A 20,882-nucleotide genomic window follows, 5' to 3' on the forward strand; every position below is an offset into this window, starting at 1 on the left:
CCGCCCCAGGGGCAGCGCTCTTCTTAGATAACTTGACGCTGTGTGCATGATGCTGGTGCCTGACCATGAAAGAAAGTCTCATCCTTAAAACGTGTGTTGTACGTCACAATCCTGGACTGTTGCTTAAAGTAAACAATGTACAAATTTTGAAACACTGTGTCCTGTGTCATCTTTCTGAGATTGTTTCAGGAGTTCTACCTGCTTAGTTGCTTTTTTCTTTGTTACTATCAACCTTGTTGCCCAATGATTTGATGAGCCATTAAAGTTAAAACACGCTAACGAAGGCCCAGAGAGAAGTGGGCTTCTCTCTAAAGAAAGCAGCTTTAAAGTCAGAGAGCATGAGTTCAGAATGCCAAAATGAAAATTAATGGCTATCTGATAATAAAATACAGGAATAATATGGATAATTGGTATCCAAAATAATTATTAGCCAATACACTTGACACTCTTTTACCACCTACCCTCCTGTGCTGGGTGATAACATTCAAAATTTCAAGTCCTCTCATGCCTGTGGGGTGTTTCTCAATGGTGGGTGGTCAGAGAAGGCGGCTCCAAAGAAAGGAAGGGTCCACGTAGATAGAAGGGGACAGGGTCATCTGAGTCCTCTCAAGTGATACAGGAGACAGAAGATGGGAGAAAGCTCATTAGGTTCTAGGCAGAAAGTTCCAGATCAACATGCTATATTAAATGTCCAAATTGGGCACTGGAAATCGGCTTTTTAGGTCTAGCTGTGCTACCGACCAGCTATGTTCCTTGGGCTTGTCATTTGGGAGCTCAGTTTCCTAACTTAGAAGTAACACTTTTGAATGAGGTCATCTCTAAAAACCTTCCCATGACTGAAATGACTCAAACCTAGTGTGTAACCACCAGCTATTCTGACTTACTGGGCATGTCTTTGGGAAGAATAAGGGTGACCATAGGTTGTGGAGGTGTTAAGTGTTTCTCCCTTACTGTGTAAAGTATTTGCAAAATGGAGAATCAACAGCTGTGCTACGGTCTTTCCAGGTTCATCAGAACAGGTTAGCCCTACCAATCACCTGAGTTACGGTCTGTCACGACTTCAGAGATAGGGAACCTGCACCCTTCTCTCTCAGTAATGGTGGAGCTTCTGGGCAAGAGAGGTTCCTGATTTGTGTCACAACTTGTAACTTGGCTTCAGTTTTTTATTCTGTGAAGGTAAGTGCCTAGTCTAAAGGTGTTCTGCCAGTCATTCTGGTACTATTACAGATTTTAGAAAATTCTATGTAAACATGTTTGCTAAGCGTGTTGAATTTTCCAGTTAGAAAGCTTAGGGTTTAGAAGATGAAGTTGAATGATCTTAAAATGATGACGATGGCAGAAGAATCAGCATTTTGTTGACAGTGTGAACTCTTTACACATTATGTGTCTCAGGTGGCTTGGTGTTCATTGCTGATGTCCATTCTACCTCTTTAGCATTTTAAACTTAGATCGCCAGGCTCCCCTTCCTTATGCCTCTGTTCCATTGGGTTTAGACGTATTGGGGTGCTGAGGTGGGGAACTACAGGAAGACGGGTCACTTACTCAAATCTGAATCTAGTTTGTAGGTAAATATATTTACATGTAGTCAGAAAATTGCGTGAAATCTACAAAAAGAGTCAAAAAAACTTAGCAATGCTAAGCATTTTCTAGAGGCGGATGGAACTGCCAATTCTAGAGACCTGTCAGTTCCACAAAAAGGATTGTCCTGATTACCTGAGCCTGGTGGGAAAATCGCCTCTTCCAGGTGGAACTGGATGTTTAAAGCAGATGCTCCCATGTTTCAAGCCAACTCTGGTTTATGAATTCGTCTCTGAGGAGCTCTGCTCACACGAACCAGTTGTCTTCAGCCGATTCATTCACTTCAGACCGTTACTGGGAGTCCCCGTGATTCGGGCCTTGGGTTGGTGCTGCCTTGAGGGGGCGGAAGCTCTGCTCTGGTCCCCACAGCAGGGTGCGCAGGTATGCCATCTCAGGTTTAAGGAGGCCTGACTCCTTGTTAGACGACGCTTCCCAGTATTTAGGACAGTCCCTCCTGTCGGGCCCCTGGAAGTTCTGCCCCGAGTAACATTCGGGGTGAGCGAGGACGTCTGCTACAGCGTGGAAGGCTGCTGATGTGCACGTAGGTGCGTCCTCAGACAAGAAAGCAGCCCAAGCCATCGCCACGCCGGCCCCCCCCTCCCCGAAACGGGGCTGCCCATGCAAATCAGCCGCGGTCGGGCCCGCCCACCCCATGGCTCCGGAAGCTGCAGTCCCCTCGCCCAGCTCCGCGCGGCGGCTCCCGGGGCCACGTTTCCGCCGGGCCGCCTGCCTCGCAGCGATGGCGATGCAGATGGCTCCGCGGCGCGGGCGGCCAGTGCGGGTGCTGGTGGACATGGACGGCGTGCTGGCGGATTTCGAGGCCGGCCTCCTGCGGGGCTTCCGCCGAAGCTTCCCCCAGGAGCCGCACGTGCCGCTGCAGGAGCGCCGCGGCTTCCTCGCCTGCGAGCAGTACCGAGCCCTGCGCCCGGACCTGGCGGTAGGGAGTAGGGGGGCGGGGGGTCGGCGGCGCGGGGCCGCCCTGGAGCGGGGAGCCCCGACCCCACAGGGCACCTGGGAGCGGGGAGACCTCCCCTTGGGTCAGGACTGTCTCTGCTCCATGTCCAGTGACACCTTCCTGTTTAAAATTAACAAAGCTCTCTCACTTCAGAATCCACAGTTCACCTCAGGACTAGACAGTCTGGGGGAGCACTTACCCCTGAACACAGTCCTCTACCTGAGACTCTGATCTGGAGACCGAAGCCCCCCAGGAACTTCACTTTGAGAGTCCTCGCTGGGGCTGGAGAGGTCTGCTGGATCAGAGCCAAGACAGGAACACTGTATCTTTCAGGACAAAGTGGCCAGTGTGTATGAAGCCCCAGGCTTTTTTCTAGACTTGGAGCCCATCCCTGGAGCCTTGGAAGCAATGCGGGAGATGAATGACATGCAGGAGTGAGGAAGGGCGGGGAGGGAGGGGGTGGGGAGCAGGGGCTGGCACCACCCTGTCTAACCGCCGCCCCCCCCCCCCCCCCCATGGCCACTGTGTGCACGAGAAGGTGCGGCTGCCCCAGCACTCCACCCACACGCTTAGGCTCCTAAGTCCCGATCTTTTAAAGAAAGCGGCAGAAACAGAGACAGTCGGGGGTGGGGGGGGTGTAGAGGGGAGCCATATCTCTCATGAGCTGCTGTAGACCCTCCCTCACACCTGCTTGCTCACGGGCCCTGAATTCAAGGGCCCATCAGGCCCTACTGACCCACTTATGCCCACCTCACAGTACCGCTGGGTGGAGAAGCACCTGGGGCCCCAGTTTGTGGAGCGCATTATCTTGACGAGGGACAAGACGGTGGTCTTGGGGGACCTGCTCATTGATGACAAGGACACCATTCAAGGTAGGAGCCCTTTTCCCTAGCAACCTCCAGGCATCTAGCCTGCTGGGATTAGGGAGAGGGAGTAAAAATAACCAGATTACAGAGTGTATCCCTGCCTTCCTCCCGTGTCCTGTCCCAGGCCAAGAGGAGACCCCAAGCTGGGAGCACATCTTGTTCACCTGCTGCCACAACCAGCACCTGGCCCTGCCCCCCCAACGGAGACGGCTGCTCTCCTGGAGGGACAACTGGAAGGAGATTATAGACAGCAAGCGGGAAGCTCTGCAGCGGGACCGAACCGGCCTGGGCCCGCCCCAGGAATAAGGCGAGGGGCCATGGCCGTGGACAGTAGCTGAAGGAAGGGAAGGCAGACCAGCAGGGAGCCTGGGCAGAACTGAGTGACAGGGCAGCATCATGGCAATGACCCCTCAGCACTGTGCCAGCCACCTGAACCCTCCTGGCAGAGCTGGCCTGGAAACATGGTGGGAAAATCAGGAAGCTTTTTAATAAAACACTTTGGCTCACTGCTCTCTTACGGCCTTTTATTTGGGGGAAGTGAAGGGACAGGAGCCCCACAGGGGCAGCTGGGACAGAGGCCGATGAGGAGGCCTTCGCCTCCCTCCCTCTCGTCTCCTTAGTCCATTAGTTCCATAGTCTGCCCACCTCCACGTCCACCTGGAAACCATTCCTCTCGAATCTGCCTTTCCTTGGCCATGTAAGAGGTCATCCTTGGGCTTCCCTGGTGGCGCAGTGGTTAAGAATCTGCCTGCCTGCCAGTGCAGGGGACACGGGTTCGATCCCTGGTCCAGGAAGATCACACATGCTGCGGAGCAACTGCGCCACAACTACTGGGCCTGTGCTCTACAGCCTGCGAGCCACAACTACTGAGCCCACGTGCCACAACTACTGAAGCCTGCGCACCCTACAGCCCGTGCTCTGTAACGAGAAGCCACTGCAATGAGAAGCCTGTGCACCCCAATGAAGAGTAGCCCCCGCTCGCTGCAACCAGAGAAAGCCCGTGCACAGCAACAAAGACCCAACGCAGCCAAAAATAAATAAAATTTTAAAAAAGATAAAAAAGAGGTCATCCTTAAGGGAGGCCAGGACCTTCCACTGTTCCTGAACCCCACGTTTCCAAGGGGGCCCACACCCCTTCCCCCGTGCTGAGCAGCTGACACTAGACTCTGAGCCATTCGCTTGCTGTCAGTGTCTAGTCCCATCTCCCTTGAGCACCTCTCTTACTTGCATCCCTGAAGCCAGCCTGAGACAGATTTCCAGGGACAGGGACCACCACCCCCACCCCCGCCCACCTCACTAACCCTGATGGCAGAGAAGGCAGGCCAGGGCTTCCGGGCAGGTACCATGGGGTGGTGAAGGGAAAGGACAACAGCTCGAAGAGTTTGTGCCTGTATTCTAATGTGTCACCCTCATGGCCTCCGTCTTAATGCCTGATGGCCATGTTAACAGTCACTGGGCTGCGACACTCAAGATCAGGAACCACGTCTTCGTCTTTGAAGCCCTAACATGGTGCCTGGCTGATAGGCCTGTGTGGATAAACAGTTAATCAGCCACACAGTTCTCCAGGCCAGCATTCACCATGCGCAACACCCAGCCTGGAGAGCTTGCAGGACAGGTACCCAGCCTCCACAGCAGTGGACACAACACTTCCCCAGCTTCCCAGGGCCCCGAAATACTTTTAACAACAAGGCTTCTCATTTCTATTTCTCAGAATTACTCCCGACACTTCTGTTAAGGTATGATGCCTATTTCCTCAAGCTCAGGCAATTCTCCTAAGCCCCAGGCCCAGCTATTACTCAGGAGAAACACCATCTGCAGAGCCTCTGGGTCTAGGGACCTGCTGCTTCTCACACGAGGGTGACAGCTTGGTGGCGGGGTGGGCCAGGAGGCAGGACCTTCGCCTCTAGCTGGTTGAGAGCGTCCGCCTGTCAAAACGGCACCCTTCAATTTCCTTCTCCACGTATCTCAAAGTCTGGCTTCCTCACTCATCTCCTGGCGCCTTTCATCACAGTGTAAACACCTGTCCCACTGAGAAAACTCGCCTTTAAAGTGGCTAACAAAGCACCATTTGGGGAGAATGTGCACAGTGGGAGCTTTGCTGCTCACACTTCCTGAGTTCCCACTGGGATTTTGGTCTTGTCTCTGGCAGTGCCGGTGCCGCGGCCTGAGGGCTCCTTGGATCAGGGCTGCTGCGGGGCCTCCGTCCTTGGCAGTGGGATCCCCAGGGCAGAGTGAGCCCGCCAGCTGCGGGCTTCGGCCACCTGGCTAGGGGAACAGAAGTCTTCCAGGAAGATCTGGGCCAGGTTCCGGAGCCTCACGTTGGCTGAGAGGGAGAAGCGTACCATGCACTGGACCACGGGCATGGCAGTCAGCTCAGGGTGGGAGTTGGAGCCCGGTGAGCTCAGGTACATGATCGTGGTGACGGCGGACAGCACGGTCTCCTCGTTGGGACTGGACAGGCAGTTGATGATGAGCGGGACACCCCCAGTCTGCAGGATGTGCTCCTTGTTGGCCCTGTCTGAGCACAGGTTGCAGAGGCCTCCTGGGAACGAGCAAGGTGAGTCTGGATGCCTGAGCCCTAGGCCTCCTCCCATCTTTCCTCGGCCCACTAAGTCCCAGGGAAGGCCCAGGCCTGAGAAGGTGGCCCAGGGACAAGGGATCCAAAGTCTATTCTGATCTCCAGCCCTCCCTTTCAAGATTCCAGAAAGGCCTGCCTGCCTGCCCTCCACTGCCCAACCTTCTGGAAGTGGGCACTGATCCCTTTCCCTCCTGGTTCAGCCAGCTCAATGACTGACAGGCTTTCCTTTTTTTTTTTTTTTTAAAGTAGAAAACATAAACAAAACCCACAGTGTATCATCACTTTAGAAGAATTAAGAAATATAGGTAAGGTGATGGTTTCACAGGTGTATACATATGTCAAAACTTATCAAGTTATACTCTTTAAGTATGTAAAGCTTATCATGTGCCAATTATACCTCTATAAAGCTGTCAAAAATATTAGAAGTCAAAATATAAACCATCTTAATCCTACCACCCATTTAACATGTTTTTCATCCCACAATTTTTAAATATGTGACTACATATAAATATTTAATAACAATATGATACCCTTATTGTTTTGTAAGCCAGCTGTTTTCATTTAACCATGTCCTGTGAACATCTCTCCATGCCAATAAATCTACAATCATGGCATCATTTAATAGCTGTGCAGTCCACCATTTTATGGAAACAGCATAATTGTGAGTTTAAAGCATTTCAGCATCATTCCCACATCACTATTCCTAGGAATCTGGGGGACAAAAGGACAGAGTGAGAGACCCGTGGTTCTGGATCTAAGAACCACTGCTCAGGTAAGATGCCCAGACCCCTCATTCTCTCCCGTCAGGCCTAAAGCACTCGATGTGGGAAGCTGATTTTCGTGGGTCCTGAGTGAGCTTCCTGCCATCAGGGCACCCTCACCTTTAGGTTCCTACTCCAAGTAGAGAACGAACTTCTAGCTCATTTGCATAACATGGCCGACCAGTACTGAGTGTCCAATCAGGAGTGAGTTACAGCCCACCCACTTCTCCGGCATCTCTAGAAACAAGCAAAGGGGGGGACCTCCCCACACGCCCGGCAAAACCCAACTAGGACCTCTTTCCCAGCAAGAGGGGGCAGGTGCAGGGAAGTGGGGCAGGCCTGGCAAAGACCTCCGCCTACTCCAGGTAGGTAGAGCCACCCGTTCCCTAGCAGTGCCTGGGTAGGGAAACATTTTACCCATTCAGCCTCCAAGGACTTCCCACTGCATTTGGAATAAAATCCAAACTCCCTTCTGGGATCTTTGCATGGTGCCACCCTCTCGCTAGTTCACCAGCACATCACTGCTCCGTGGCCAGTGTGGTTTCCCTGGAGTACCCCATTAGCCACTGCCTGCCACACCCAGGCACGTCCCTCATCACCTGCCTCACTGTCCTCATATGCTTAGAACTCTGAGAAACCTTCATGGGATCTTCTTGCTCACTGACCGCTGAGGCCCGCTAGAAGCTACTGTGCCATGAGGTCAACACCTAGGCTGTCTTGGGATTTCCCTGGTGGTCCCGTGGTTAAGACTCCATGTTCCCAATGCAGGGGGCCTGAGTTTGATGCCTGGTCAGGGAACTAGATCCCACATGCTGCAACTAAGAGCCCACACACCGTAACTAAAGATCCCTCACGTGAAAACGAAGAGCCCCCGTGCCGCAAGCCTAATTAATTAATTAATTTAAAAAAAAAAGGCCTAGGCTGTCTTATTCCCAAGACTTCCTGGGTTTCTGGCACAGGGGGCGCTCTGCAAATGTTTGCTGGAAGGATTTTAAAGCAGTGAGCAGGGAAAAGGGCTGCACTGCAGAGGGTCGGGAGGCTGGATGGAATGGCTCCCTGGGACCCTGTGCACCTTGGACATCTGCAGTTCTGAGGGACGGAAGAGGCCGAATGGTGCTCCTGAACCGAGGCAGATGGGCAGTAGGAGACGGACTCCAGGCACTGATGGAGAGGTCCCTCCCAGTGTCTACCTCAGCACCCATTCACCTCAGTGGAGCCCTTAGCACAACCTGGGGTCATCCTGCTGACTACCTTCTTTACTTGCTGTCTGTCCCCCCATCACTGGGCACCACAGGGCAGTGATTTACCTCTGTATTTCCGGAGCCTGCAACTGAGGATTCTTGCTGGACACATACTGGGAACATGACTGAACCCCACGAAGAGTTACCACTACCCCCATTTAAGGGAAAGAACCTGAGGCTGTTGAGTAGCTTGACCAAAGTCCCAGAAGATGGGGAGCCCTCTGCTACTCCCGTGGGAAAGGGTGTCCCTTCAGAAACCACAAGGACAACTAATCCTACCATGGGCAGATGCCAGGCTCAGCCAGGAGCAGGGACAAGTAGAAATGCTGTGGCACAACTACTGAGCCCACGTGCCACAACTAGTGAAGCCCGCGTGCCTAGAGCCCGTGCTCCGCAACAAGAGAAGCCACTGCAATGAGAAGCCCGCGCACTACAACAAAGAGTAGCCCCCGCTCACCACAACGAGAGAAAGCCCACGCGCAGCAAGGAAGACCCAATGCAGCCATAAATAAATAAATAAATACAAAAAAGATGTCACCTCTTCTAAGAGCCTTTCACAACCACCCTAATCAGTCCCTCTCCCCAAGAGACCCTCCCCTCACCACCTTCACTTCTTTTCTTCATACCAAAGAAGAAAAAAAGAAAAAGTAAAAAAGCAAAAGAAGAAAATATTCATAGATTCTGACAGAGGACTCATATCCAGAATATATAAAGCATTCCTACCTATCAATAAAAGATGAACAACACAATAAAAACAATGAGCAAAAGACTTCGATAAACTCTGCACAAAAGGGTCAATATATGAAAATGTGCTCAACATTCCTGATCAGAGAAATGAAAATTAAAACCACAATAAGAGGCCACTACACACCTATCATAATGGCTAAAACAAAAAAAGACTGATGATACTAAGTGTTGGCGGGGAGGGAACACCACTGGAAGTCTCATATGCTGGCGGTGAGGAGTGTAACACATCGTGATTACGGTGGAAAGCTATTTGGCAGCTTCTAACACAGTTAAACATACATCTACCCTACGACTCAGCAATTCCACTCCTACCCAAATCTGTCTGAGAAAAATGAGCACATATGTATACAAGGAATCGACCCGAGAGAAATGAGTACCTATGTATACAAGAAAACTTGTACAAAAGTTATCACAACAGCTTTATTCATAAAGGTTCCAAACTAGAAACAGCTCAAATCTCCATCAGTGGGTGAATGGATGAACAAATTGCGGCCTATTCATATAAAGACATGGACTACTGATACTGTAACAATTTGGATGAATCTCAGAAACATTATACTGAGTGAAAGAAACCAGATACTATTTCCTGTAGGATTCCTTTCACATGAAGGTCAAGAACAGGCGAAACTGATCCACGGGGATAGAGGTTAGAATAATGGTTACCTCACGGTGGAAGCCACTAACTGGCAGTGGGTACGAGGGACCTTTTTGGGGAGATGGAAACATTCTGTATCTTGACTTAAGTGCTGGTTATGTTGATGTACAGAGACCTTAATGCATTTAGGAATTCATCAGACTGGCACTTAAGCCACGTGCGCTTCACCGTCTGCCGATCCTGCTGCGAATCTAAACACTGTGGCTACCAGACGAAAGAGAGAACAAGCTCTGACTGGCGGATGAACGTACTTCGGACAAAGCTGGCGACACAGAGAGAACGAGCAAGAGGCGAAGGCAGGGCCCTTCCAGGCGTGCAGAGCCACAGGAACCCCCGCGAGAGACAAAAGAGAAAACCCTAGTGCAGTCTGGGATGAGAAAGCTGGCGGCTCAGAGAGGGCAGGGAGGGAGGGGATCTCAGGTCACAGAGCAAGGAGGGCATTGGTGCCGGAAGGGACAGGAGGGTCTAAGTATCGTCCTGGGGATTAAATGAGGTCATGCTGACAAGTGCTTAGCCAGCACCTGGTGCCTGAGAGGGCTGGGTAAGTCCTTGGAGACAGTGGTTCAAGACGTTACAGCTGAGGACCCGCCCGCCCCAGGGTGCTGGGCTGGCCGTGGTCAATCCCAGGTCAAAATCTTCACTGGGGGCTATATCTGTTCTTGGGTTTTACTTCAGTATCTTCAAGATGGTTCTCTCTGAAATTTCAGGACAGACATTCAAGGGACAGAACAGTATACAGAGAAAGCTACTATTATATGTAAGAAGGTAGACAAATATACATATATGTATATGCTCACATTTGCTGGTTTCATATGAGGGGGAACAGGGTGGAAGGGACAGGAATGGTAGTGAGACCATACTGGTAATACAGTTTTGACTTAAACAGATATGTTTTGTATAAGTTAAAAAAACCAAATTAAATTTTAAAAAATCATGGCTTTTCGCACTTCTGACCTATATTTCAGTTCTAAAATTTTATCCTACAGGTACACTCCCACAAGTGAGAAATGACATACAAATAAGGGTACCCACTGTCACACTGCTCACGAGAGCAAAATGGAAACAACCCTAAATGGCCATCCTCAGGGGCTGGCTAAATGTTAGTCCCTTCACGCAGTGGACATCACGCAGCAGTTACAAAGAATCAGGCAGCTCTTTATGGGCTGATACTGCAGGTGTGCCAAGACATGGCGCTAAGTTAAAAAAAAAAAACAACAAAAAAAGGCAGAATATAGATACAGTATACTACAACACATGTAGGATATGCAAAAAGGTATACATAGTATACAAACAAATATACGTATTTGTTTATCAATCCCTAAAATATCTCTGGGAGAATACACAAGAAACTAGTAACAGTGGTTGCCTCCAGAAAAGGCTACAGACCGAGTTACTCTTTATTACCTACCATTTTGAATTCTGTACCATGTGAGTCAATTATGTATTCTCATAAATTAATAAAACACACACGCACACCCTGCTTCTGCCTAGAACTGAGAGGAAGGGGGGTTGGTCTCTGCCAGTCGGGGAGGGAGGGCGCAGGGGCCTGGAGCCAGCCTTCCCAGCTGGTGTGGAAGGGAGCAGTGGGGTGAGGACCTTGAATTCACCTCTTTCCTGTAACAAGTGGATGGCTGAGGAATTTCTTTTTAAGCAGAAAGATGTGTGACCCCAGGACACTAAATGATCAGTGAGAGAAGGAGGTACACGGGAACCCGAGAGTACGGAGGATAGAGCGAGGGCTCTGTGGTGGGCAGATCTAGCTAGAATCCCAGAAATGCCCCAGGGGACTCAGGTGAGCAGAGCAAGCAACTCCATCTCTCTAAGCCTAGGTTTCTTTATCAGTAAAACGGGAAGAGAGAATTGAATAATGTAAGACCCCTCCCTGGCACACAGTAGATATGGACCAAGCACGCACCTGTTTATAGCCTCGGAGGCTGGCACAGGGCACATCTTCAACCCACACACAGAGAAAGGGCTGGCACATACAGGTAGGGTTTAACAATGAGAAAGCAAGTGCCCATGTAACCAGCACTGAGGTCAAAGACTGAAACACTGTCATCAGTCCAGAAGCCTCTGCACGTTCTTTCCTGATTCAGTTCTCTCCCCTTCTCAGAGGTGAACCTCTTCCTGACTTGTAACAATGCAATAAAATAATTTTAAATTAATAAGCAGGACCTTTTAAATTTTTAATAAAAAAAATTTTACTACACACACCCCCCTAAATACTATAATTCAGTTCTGCCTCTTTTTGGACTTTATAGAAATGGAATCACACTGTACATATTATTATGTGTCTAGCATCATTTGCTTAACGTTATGTTTTTAAGATAATTGCAAGGAGCTGTAGATTGTTCATTTACTTTGCTAAGCAGTATGAATATGCACAGCATTGATAATCCATTCCACTGTTGACTGTTTCCAGTTTAGGACTGTTACAGACAATACTGCTGGTGACATTTTTGCATGTGTCTGGACGTGTGTGTACCTAACCCTATGATTGTAACTGCTGGGTCACGCGCCATGCCTATCTTCAATTTTACTAAATCCTATCTTTCCAAAGAGAGGCGGCTCAGGATTCATCTACCAGCCTTTTTCAGTACACCACCACCATCTGGTGGCAGCTACAGGTATTGCATGAAATAGAACAGAGGAAAGCGATTTAACCTGAATCGTGGGAGGCCACCTACATGCATTCTGTTGTAGTAACAAAACTGCCGAGTATTCCGTGACATACTAGGATTCAGCCAGTTTTCGTGGAAGAAGAGAATTATCTCCTGGTTCCTTTACATCTCCATACACCATCTAGAATGGTGCAGGTGTGCACACACGGCAGATAAGACACCAGAGAACCAACCAATGGTGCTTCAGTCCAACACTCCCAAATTAATACCAAAGCCTGCCAGAGTTTTTATTTGGGGCATGAGCTCTGAATTCTCTCGCTCATTCAAGTATTTACTGAGATCCTGGCTTTTTATCTGGTTCCTGATAATTCACCCATTCCCTATCCTCCATCCCAAATGAGGGTGGCTCTGGACTGACCAGTGCCTGTCTCCCCATGGTACTTCCTCCTCCTACTGCCCGGACACCCACTGTGAGGCTAAAGATCAACTTTCATACCTTTTCCTATCATTCAGTGATATTTTTCCAGAAGGACCGAATCCCTGGAACAGATGGGTGATAAGACACTATCCCATCCTACCTCACCTCTCTGGGAGACTCGGGAACTGTTTATCCTCAAAGGGGTCTGGATACCTAGGGGACCTTGCAGCTGCAGGCACTTTATCTCATTTAATTCTCTCAACAACTCTGTGAGGCAGGTACTGATCCTCCCCCACCTGACCGATGATGGGAGAAGGGAAATCACATGTCCAGAGTTAAGTCGGGGAGTGAGGACTTGAACTCAGGCCTGCCTGACCCCAAAGCCCCACTCTTACCAAACTCTCTATATTCCTTCCCAACAAACCAACATTGGTTTTGGTTCTGCCAAACCATGACCATGGGCAATCTAACCCAGCAGTTATTCCAGAACCAAACGCACTCGGGCTGCAGCACGAAGTCACGGCCAGGACTCTGCACACATTCCCCGGCCCCATCCTCGTCCCAGGCCAAAAGGCCTGAGCACTCAAGACATAACAAAGATAAGCAAGGCACTCTGATCTCATGGAGATTCACCATCTCAGATCTGCCACCAGAGACAAAAGATTCAAAGCTACAAAGCCCAGCACAGGATAAGCACTGACAGTGTTTCCCATTTAGCACCACAGACATTAACAGAAAAGGAAACAGCAAGAGTAACAAAATAGGCTTCTAAGCACCACTGGGACTTTCCTTTTAAGTTATGCACAATAAATACAAGAGAATTTTAACCTCCAGAGGATCCCTCGGAGGGATTCAATGCTAAGAAAGCTGTTGCTCTTGGGATTGGGGGGCGTTGGGAAGACGAAGAGAAGGAAACAGCGGCTGTGAAAAGTAAAACTGGTGATGATACCAACAATTTTAGACAAAGTATTGATACCTTCACGGAGACAGACACGCGCACACGCTCTGCTCCCCGCAACAGTCCTGCGAGGCAGACAAGGCTCAGGCGAGGAAATGAGGCTTGGAGAAGGGACAGGACTCATCCACAAAGACTGGCTACAAAGTGGAGAAGTGGGGACCGTGGACTCCAGGTCCAGGGCTTGGTCACCCACTCTGGGAAGCTTCCCAGGAGGGCAAGAACCCAGGCCCAGCCCTGATCTCTGGCAAAGCTCCCAGCTCAGTGGGCCAGGAACTCAAGAGTGTTCCAGCCTTGGGAAAGTTGCTTCCTGATCCTGTAAAAACTTGCCTGGGTGACTGCTCTTTTCAGCAAAGGTTTCTCCAGAGTCAAGAGCTTGAGTTGAAGGAGCTGTATCACTCTCAGGTGGAGGCCTAGCCACGGGCTTCTGCAGGGGTCACTGTCACCACTCAGGCGGCAGAAGCTGGGGAGCAGAGCTCCAAAAAGGGAGGAGATGGAGTACTAATACTGGAGAAAATCTTAAAGTGACCAATTTTTCACGATACTTCTTCAGCATAATAATCTTCCAGAGGGGCAGAGACATGAGTTATTCCCACCCTTAGACCTGGGCAACCGGGGCTCCTGCCCCCAGCCCAGGTTTCGAGGGCCTCACTCTGGCCCTCTCCATAGGCTGAAGAGTCCAGGGAGCCTGCCCAAAGCCCATACCCAGAGCTCCAGTTCCTAAAACTGCTCCCCCAGCTTCATGGGCCTCTTTCCTGCATCCTGACTCCCAGCAGTGAACCCTGCTGTTTGTGTGTACACGCCTAAGTCCAATGAGTGGCCACCAGGCAAGTGTTTGTGGGGCTCTGAATGAAGCGGGATGTCCACACATGTGTGAGGCCTGTCATAGTAAGAGGAGTACCAGATACCACAAATTAGAGGCAGACCTGGATGGCCTTTCAAAAATTTAAATCACATTTGCCCAGGATGTATTCAGGAAGAAAAAAAAAAAGTGTGTTACTTGATTCTAGAAAAGTTTTCAATCTAATTTCTAAGTTACAGGAAATAAAGCAGTTACAGGAACAAACGAAATGACACCATAAAGAGGCAACTAGACAATTCAGAAGGTGAGACCTTCTGCAGAACTGGTCTGGATCCTTCAACAATTAGTGTTAGGAAAAAAGAGTCTATTATTAATGATTAAAAGAGGTATAAGATGGGCTTCCCTGGTGGGGCAGTGGTTGAGAATCCGCCTGCCAATGCAGGTGACACAGGTTCAAGCCCTGGTCCGGGAAGATCCCATATGCCGCAGAGCAACTAAGCCCATGGGCGACAGCTACTGAGCCCACGTGCGACAACTACTGAAGCCCGCGTGCCTAGAGGCCATGCTCCGCAACAAGAGAAGCCACTGAAGTGAGAAGCCCGCGCACCACAACGAAGAGTAGCTCCCGCTCACCGCAACTAGAGAAAGCCCGCACGCAGCAACGAAGACCCAAAAGCAGTCAAAAATAAATAAATTTATATTAAAAAGGAGATATAAGATAATTGATGCTGTGATTTCCTTCCAAAGAGCACCATATGGAAAGGGGGGGAGGGGGTGGATAAAGAGTAACTTTAGGGACTTCCCTGGCGGTCCAGTGGTTAAGACTCCATGCTTCCAATCCAGGGGGCATGGGTTCAATCCCTGGTCAGGGAACTAAGATCCCAAATGCCACAAGGTATGGCCAATAAATAACTAACTAAAAAGAGTGACTTTATAGTGGAGAAACCTGACAAACACTGCTTCATCCAGGTGTCAAGGTTAATATCAACAGTGATAAGTCATGTTGATAGCATATGCCCTTGATATGATGTAAATGAAAACGGCCTTTTACCATTTACCTCTGTGGTCATCCTCCCCAAAACCCATATCCCACACTAATCATGAGAAAAATATCAGACAAACCCCAACTGAGGGAAAAACCTACAAAATACCTGACCAGTACTCCTCAAAACTGCCAAGGTCATCCAGCAAAAAGGGAAAGTCTAAGAAACTGGCATAGCCCAGAGGAGCCTAAGGAGACATGACAACTAAATGTAACACAGTATCTTGGATGGAATCCTGGAGCAGTAAAAGGATTATCAGAGAAACACTAAACAAATCTGAATAAAGTATGGACCTGAGTTAATAATAATGCATCAATATTGGTTTATTAATTGTAACAAATGTACCATACTAATGTAAGACAATAACAATGAGGAAACTAGGTGTGGCATATATGGGAACTCTGTACTATCTCTGCAATTTTTCTAAAACTGTTCTAAAATACAAAGTTTATTTTAAAAGAGAGAGATTGAGATCTAAGGAACGTAAGAACCAGATTAAGTGCATGAATCCTGGACTGGATCCTGGTTTATACAAAACAACAACAGCAAAATGTCCTTTTGGGAACTATTAGAGAAGTTTGCCTAACTGGGTATTTGGTGATAATGGAATTATTAAGTTCATTCTCTATGTAGATAAGATTCACTATGGACTTCCCTGGCGGCGCAGTGGTTGAGAGTCCGCCTGCCGATGCAGGGAATGCGGGTTCGTGCCCCGGTCTGGGAAGATCCCACATGCCGCGGAGCGGCTGGGGCCCGGAGGCATGGCCGCTGAGTCTGCGCATCCAGAGCCTGTGCTCCGCAACGGGAGAGGCCACAGCAGTGAGAGGCCCACGTACAGAAAAAAAAAGATTCACTATGTAAAGAAATGTTCTTTTTCAAAGATGCATGCTGAAAAAACAATGTTGGTTTGCCTTCAGAATAAACTCCAAACTCTTTCCTTGAACTGGTCATTTCCTCTCAGTTGGCATCATTGTCCTTAATTGTAAGACTAAATTAACTGATTTGACTAGTTGTAAAAGTCAACAATTATTTTATGTATTTTGACTTAATGTTTTTTTGTTTTGTTTTGTTTTTTGCGGTACGCGAGCCTCTCCCGTTGCGGAGCACAGGCTCCGGACACGCAGGCTCAGCGGCCACGGCTCACGGGCCCAGCCGCTCCGCGGCACGTGGGATCTTCCTGGACCGGGGCGCGAACCCGTGTCCCCGGACTCTCAACCACTGCGCCACCAGGGAAGCTCTGCTCTAGAGTCTTTGCCCACGCTGTGCCTTCCCATGATGGCCAAACAAGTAGCCCCTCCCTCCCCTTGCTCTCTCTCATCACCCCGTTTATTTTCTTCAGAGCCTCAGCTTTCTTGTTTGTCAACCATCTGTCTCCCCCTACTAGAATGTAAATTCCTTGAGGGCAAAGACCCTTTGCCCAACTTGTTCGCCACCTCTCCAACATCTAGAACAATACCTTGCTCGCACAATATACGCCCAATAAATATCTGTCCAGTGAATAATTCAGTAGGTCTTAGACCACAACTACTACAGGAGTCACAAGCCATTCCAAGTCACCGCTACTTCTCTTGATGGTAAAACTTTTTTTGGCTGCGCTCCACGGCATGTGGGATCTTAGTTCCCCAACCAGGGATTGAACCCGTGCCCCCTGCAGTGGAAGCACGGAGTCTTAACCACTGGACCGCCAGGGAAGTCCCGATGTTAAAACATTAAGTCAAAGATGTTTAAAAAGGGCACTCAGCTTTTTTCCCTCCAATGGGGCTTCAATCCATTCCCTCATTTTTTATCTCACCTCTAAGCGGGAGGGAAGCTAGACAGGCAGAGGGGGGTCCTGGGAGTTCCAAACCTGACTCAAGCGAGCCGTGACCTGGACGACGTGTGAACCGCGGAGGCGGCACAGACATCGCGAAAGTCTGCCTTCGCAGCTGAGGGACTGCCTAAGAGATTCCTTTCCCAACAACTCACTTGTAACTCATTATCTCATTACAGCCCATCAGGCATCTAGGAGAGCGGCCCCATCCTTACCAATAGCAAACTCCACCAGGGTCTCATTCTCCTCCGACAGTGAATCGAGGAATAAATCCAGGACCTGCAGCTGCCGCAAATACTGGTAGTTACTGGGGTCATAGGCGAAGTTGGCGAGGTTGGCCAGTACTTGCTCCTTGGCGTCTGCAGTGGAAAAGCGGCATTGGAGCCAGGTACCGGGCGGCGATCGCGGCCAGACCCCTGCCTGGTACCCTGCTCCCCACCCTGCCGCTCTCACCTTGGCTCTCGGTCGCCTGGAATTCCGTGACCAGCGCCTGCAGGTATCCCAGCCGGCCGACGTGGGGGTCTACCTTCGGCTTCTGGGCCATGGTCGGGCGGCGGAGGAAACCCGGGGGACGGGCAGGGGAGTGTGGAAGGTGAGGCTGGAAAGCGAGGCTGGAAAGCGAGGCTGGAAAGCGGGCGAGAACCTCACCTGGGCCTCGCCGGGTCCGGAGAGGGGCAGACCGGAGCGGGAAATAGGTTCCTTTCCCGGCTTCAGGTTCTGCAGTAATTTGCAGCTGAAACTGGGCTGGGGAAATGGGGTGGGGACTCAGGACCTCCTAAGAGTTGGGAGTGAACATCCAAATTGGGGCGCGGAAGACCAGGACGCAGTCGCGCGCCGAAGGAGGGAGGAGCAGCACCCAGCGACGCTTAATTTTCGGCTCAGTTCCGGACTTCCGGGGGAAGCCGCGCTTAGCCCCGCCCCAGGGGGCGGAAGGGGCGGGCAGAGGAGGGTGAGGGGCGGGGCTGTCATTGAGCTCCCTGGTACGCCGGTGCTTACGCCGGGCGCTTCAAGCGTCTTGTCTCACGCAGGTGGCGATCCGCGTCGTGATGGAAGCGGTCATGGAAGGTTGCGGATGCGTTGAGGAGCTCCTCTAGGGCCCTTAGGAGCTCAGAGGTGCCGGAGCGCCTATGTGGGGGTCTGTCGGGGCAGAAGCACCTCCAGATGCCCCTGCACTTGACAGAGGGGTGCAGTTCCCCCACACACACCAAGGGCCCCCAGGAACGCAAGTGTCGGCTCCCTGTGTCCCCCACGTGGGTCATTTTGAAACGGAGCAGGACCCTATGGTCCTTGCCCCCCATGTCCTCAGCCTGCCTTTTGTCTGCGGAAAAACTTTATCCAAAGAATAAGTTTAATCAGAAGTGAAAAAAATGCAGAAATAGAGGAAAACAAAGGAGACCAAATAATAATAGTTTAGTCCTTAAGCATAGTCAAGGACCTTTAGTTCGTCCTTAAGGTCTATAGATAACATTCTGAGCCGTATCCTGTGAGCTGTTTTGCAGCTACTGAAGCCCCCACCAGGTGGAGGAGGATGACTACATGATAACCAAACTGAAGCCATGACATAAGCTGCTCCACTTCACACAATTCCGAGAACTGGCCTCAAAGAAATGGGAACAAACCCTGGAACTAAAGATTAACCGTACTTAAAACGACCAAGATGACGCTGATCAGACCACCACATTACTGGTTTCAAGCTGTCAGAACTGACTATGCTGTTCTGCTCCCTCCCTCCGCCTATATAACCCTGAAACTCCCTTTTAAAAGCCCCTGTCCCTTGAACAGCAATCGGGAGTTCTCGGACAGGACTCCACCCTCTCCCCGGTTGCCAGCCTCTGAAGCAACCTTTCCGTTCCTACCAACACTTGTCTCTCAAGAATTGGCTTTCGAGGGGCGAGCAGCCGGACCTGGGTTCGGTAACACTTTGACACTACCTTCATGTCTGCTTTTCCCAAAAGCCAGGCGACGACTTCCCCGGCAGTCCAGTGGTTGACTCCGCGCTCCTAATGGAGGGGGCACGGGTTCTATCCCTGGTCGGGGAACTAAGATCCCGCATGGCGCGGCCAAAATGAAAATAAAAGCCGGTCGAGCCTGGTACCCTCTGCTTCCCAATCCCGAGCTGAGTCTGCCACCTCTGGCTGGAAGGCATTTTATCAGCCAGGTGGCAGAGAGCACCAGGGGGCAGCACCGCTGGGCCCTAGAAGGAGCCCAGTTGTACCGCTTTGGCGGTTTTCTGATGCTGAAGCCCTTCCGCCCACTTCTTTCTCGGGGCTTCTCAGGAAGGGGGCGTGCGACCCAGACCTCATAGGCACAGGGGACAGAGCACCAGGGAGGAAGGTGGTCCGCCCAGACTCCAGTTGTGCTTGAAAACGTGGGGATGAAAGGGGCTTGGGCGGCGAGCTTCTTGAAGGCAAGGGCCATGCTCCTTTTGCCCTGGGCCTGGCATGAGGGCAGAGTGGCTGCCACACTCCAGCCTGCCACAGCCCCGTTGAGAGCAGCCTCCACCTCCGTGGTGGGCTCAGGTCCCTGTGATCAGCCCCTGCCCTGTGCACACACCCCTGGAGCAGGAGTTATGACCATAGTCTGGGTGCTTGGGTACCCTGGCTGCTTCTTGCAGGACAGTGGCCCCAGGCCCCTCACCAGGCCCTTCACATTCAGAGGGGAGCTGATTCGACTTGGGGAAGTATATCTCAGCACAAGGTGGCCAGGGGGCTTCTCTGCTTCTGTCTGGACAGAGCAGTAAAGGCCTGGGACCAGGAGCTCAGAGCTTGGGGACAGGATGGAAGTGAGCTCCTGGTCAGGAACTGCTCTAGCCCCTCTCTAGAGGAATCCCAGGATCAACTAAGTGTGGGTTCTGGAATCAGATGGGCCACCCCAGCCTCCCTCATTTGTCCCCTCCTAAGGCTTCAGAGGCCCTCATCTTTGTTTTTTTTGTTGTTGTTGTTTTTTTGCGGTACGCGGGCCTCTCACTGTTGTGGCCTCTCCCGTTGCGGAGCACAGGCTCCGGATGCGCAGGCTCAGCAGCCATGGCTCACGGGCCCAGCCGCTCCGCCGCATGTGGGATCCTCCCGGACCGGGGCACGAACCCGTGTCCGCTGCATCGGCAGGCGGACTCTCAACCACTGCGCCACCAGGGAAGCCCTGCCCTCATCTTTGGGAAGAATTCTTAGTCCTTGGTTTTGTGCTGAGGGCAGCGACCAGGTCTTAACTCCTCTCTGCCAGTTGCTGACACACAGTAGATGCTCAATAATATTTGCTGAAGGAATTCTGCCCAGAGATTATCACCACTCTTGCCCAGGGGGCAGAGGAGGTCAAAGTTCCCTATGCTAAATGTTTACTAATATCTTTTTTCCTTGAAAGAAATCAGTTTTTAGGAAGTGGGCCTAAAAGGGGATACACGTTTCAAAGGCTTGTGGCTACTACCACCAAAAAGTATTCATCTACCCACCAGCCCCAACTCTCCTTTTCCGCTCAGTTAAGATGGAGAAGGTGGCAGGACCTGGTAAAATGTGTCCAGCTGTGGATTCCCCCTTCAGTGCACAAGCTATGGATGGTGACCAAGTACAGGACAGGATGGGTGGGGGCAGGGAGGCAATGGGGGGGGGTCTTCAGGATCAGACTTTTCAAACTGGAAGAGACTTTAACTTATCTAGGCCAACCTCCTCCTTTTTCAAGGCCCAGAGATGGTCCAGAGTCACACAGCAAATTATGGCAGAGTCAAACGTGAATTCAGGTCTCTATTCCAGCCCAGAGCCCTGTTTCACCTCCGTACTACCTCTTTTGGCCAGAAGGGGGAACTCACGAGTCCTGGGAAAGACAACATCCCCAAGGATGCTGACTCACGCCAGTTGGACT

At 50.7% G+C, this 20,882-nt stretch overlaps 2 protein-coding genes across 2 annotated transcripts; one reads left to right on the top strand and one right to left on the bottom strand.

The window, feature by feature from the left end:
- Positions 1-2,317: 2,317 nt before the first annotated feature.
- Positions 2,318-3,705, top strand: NT5C (5', 3'-nucleotidase, cytosolic). The gene is made up of 5 exons (XM_007454360.1): positions 2,318-2,515; positions 2,867-2,967; positions 3,011-3,071; positions 3,291-3,405; positions 3,524-3,705. The coding sequence occupies exons 1-5, from the start codon at positions 2,318-2,320 to the stop codon at positions 3,703-3,705; spliced, it is 657 nt and encodes a 218-aa protein (XP_007454422.1).
- A 1,874-nt stretch (positions 3,706-5,579) lies between these two features.
- Positions 5,580-17,826, bottom strand: ARMC7 (armadillo repeat containing 7). Its single transcript, XM_007454413.1, is given in 5 exon segments — positions 5,580-5,941; positions 17,246-17,389; positions 17,484-17,632; positions 17,668-17,684; positions 17,803-17,826. Coding segments are annotated over 5 exon segments (696 nt in total).
- Positions 17,827-20,882: the final 3,056 nt, after the last annotated feature.

This window comes from Lipotes vexillifer, unplaced genomic scaffold, assembly GCF_000442215.2.
Source record: "Lipotes vexillifer unplaced genomic scaffold, Lipotes_vexillifer_v1.1 scaffold518, whole genome shotgun sequence".
Lineage (NCBI taxonomy): Eukaryota > Metazoa > Chordata > Mammalia > Artiodactyla > Lipotidae > Lipotes > Lipotes vexillifer.

Bases quoted from the DNA above. Each gene is read 5' to 3' on its own strand.
- NT5C (XM_007454360.1), top strand. From the start codon at position 2,318: ATGGCGATGCAGATGGCTCCGCGGCGCGGGCGGCCAGTGCGGGTGCTG. The intron at 2,968-3,010 runs GTGAGGAAGGGC...AGCAGGGGCTGG, and splicing joins GAGATGAATGACATGCAGGA to CACCACCCTGTCTAACCGCC. The intron at 3,072-3,290 runs GTGCGGCTGCCC...CCCACCTCACAG, and splicing joins GCCACTGTGTGCACGAGAAG to TACCGCTGGGTGGAGAAGCA.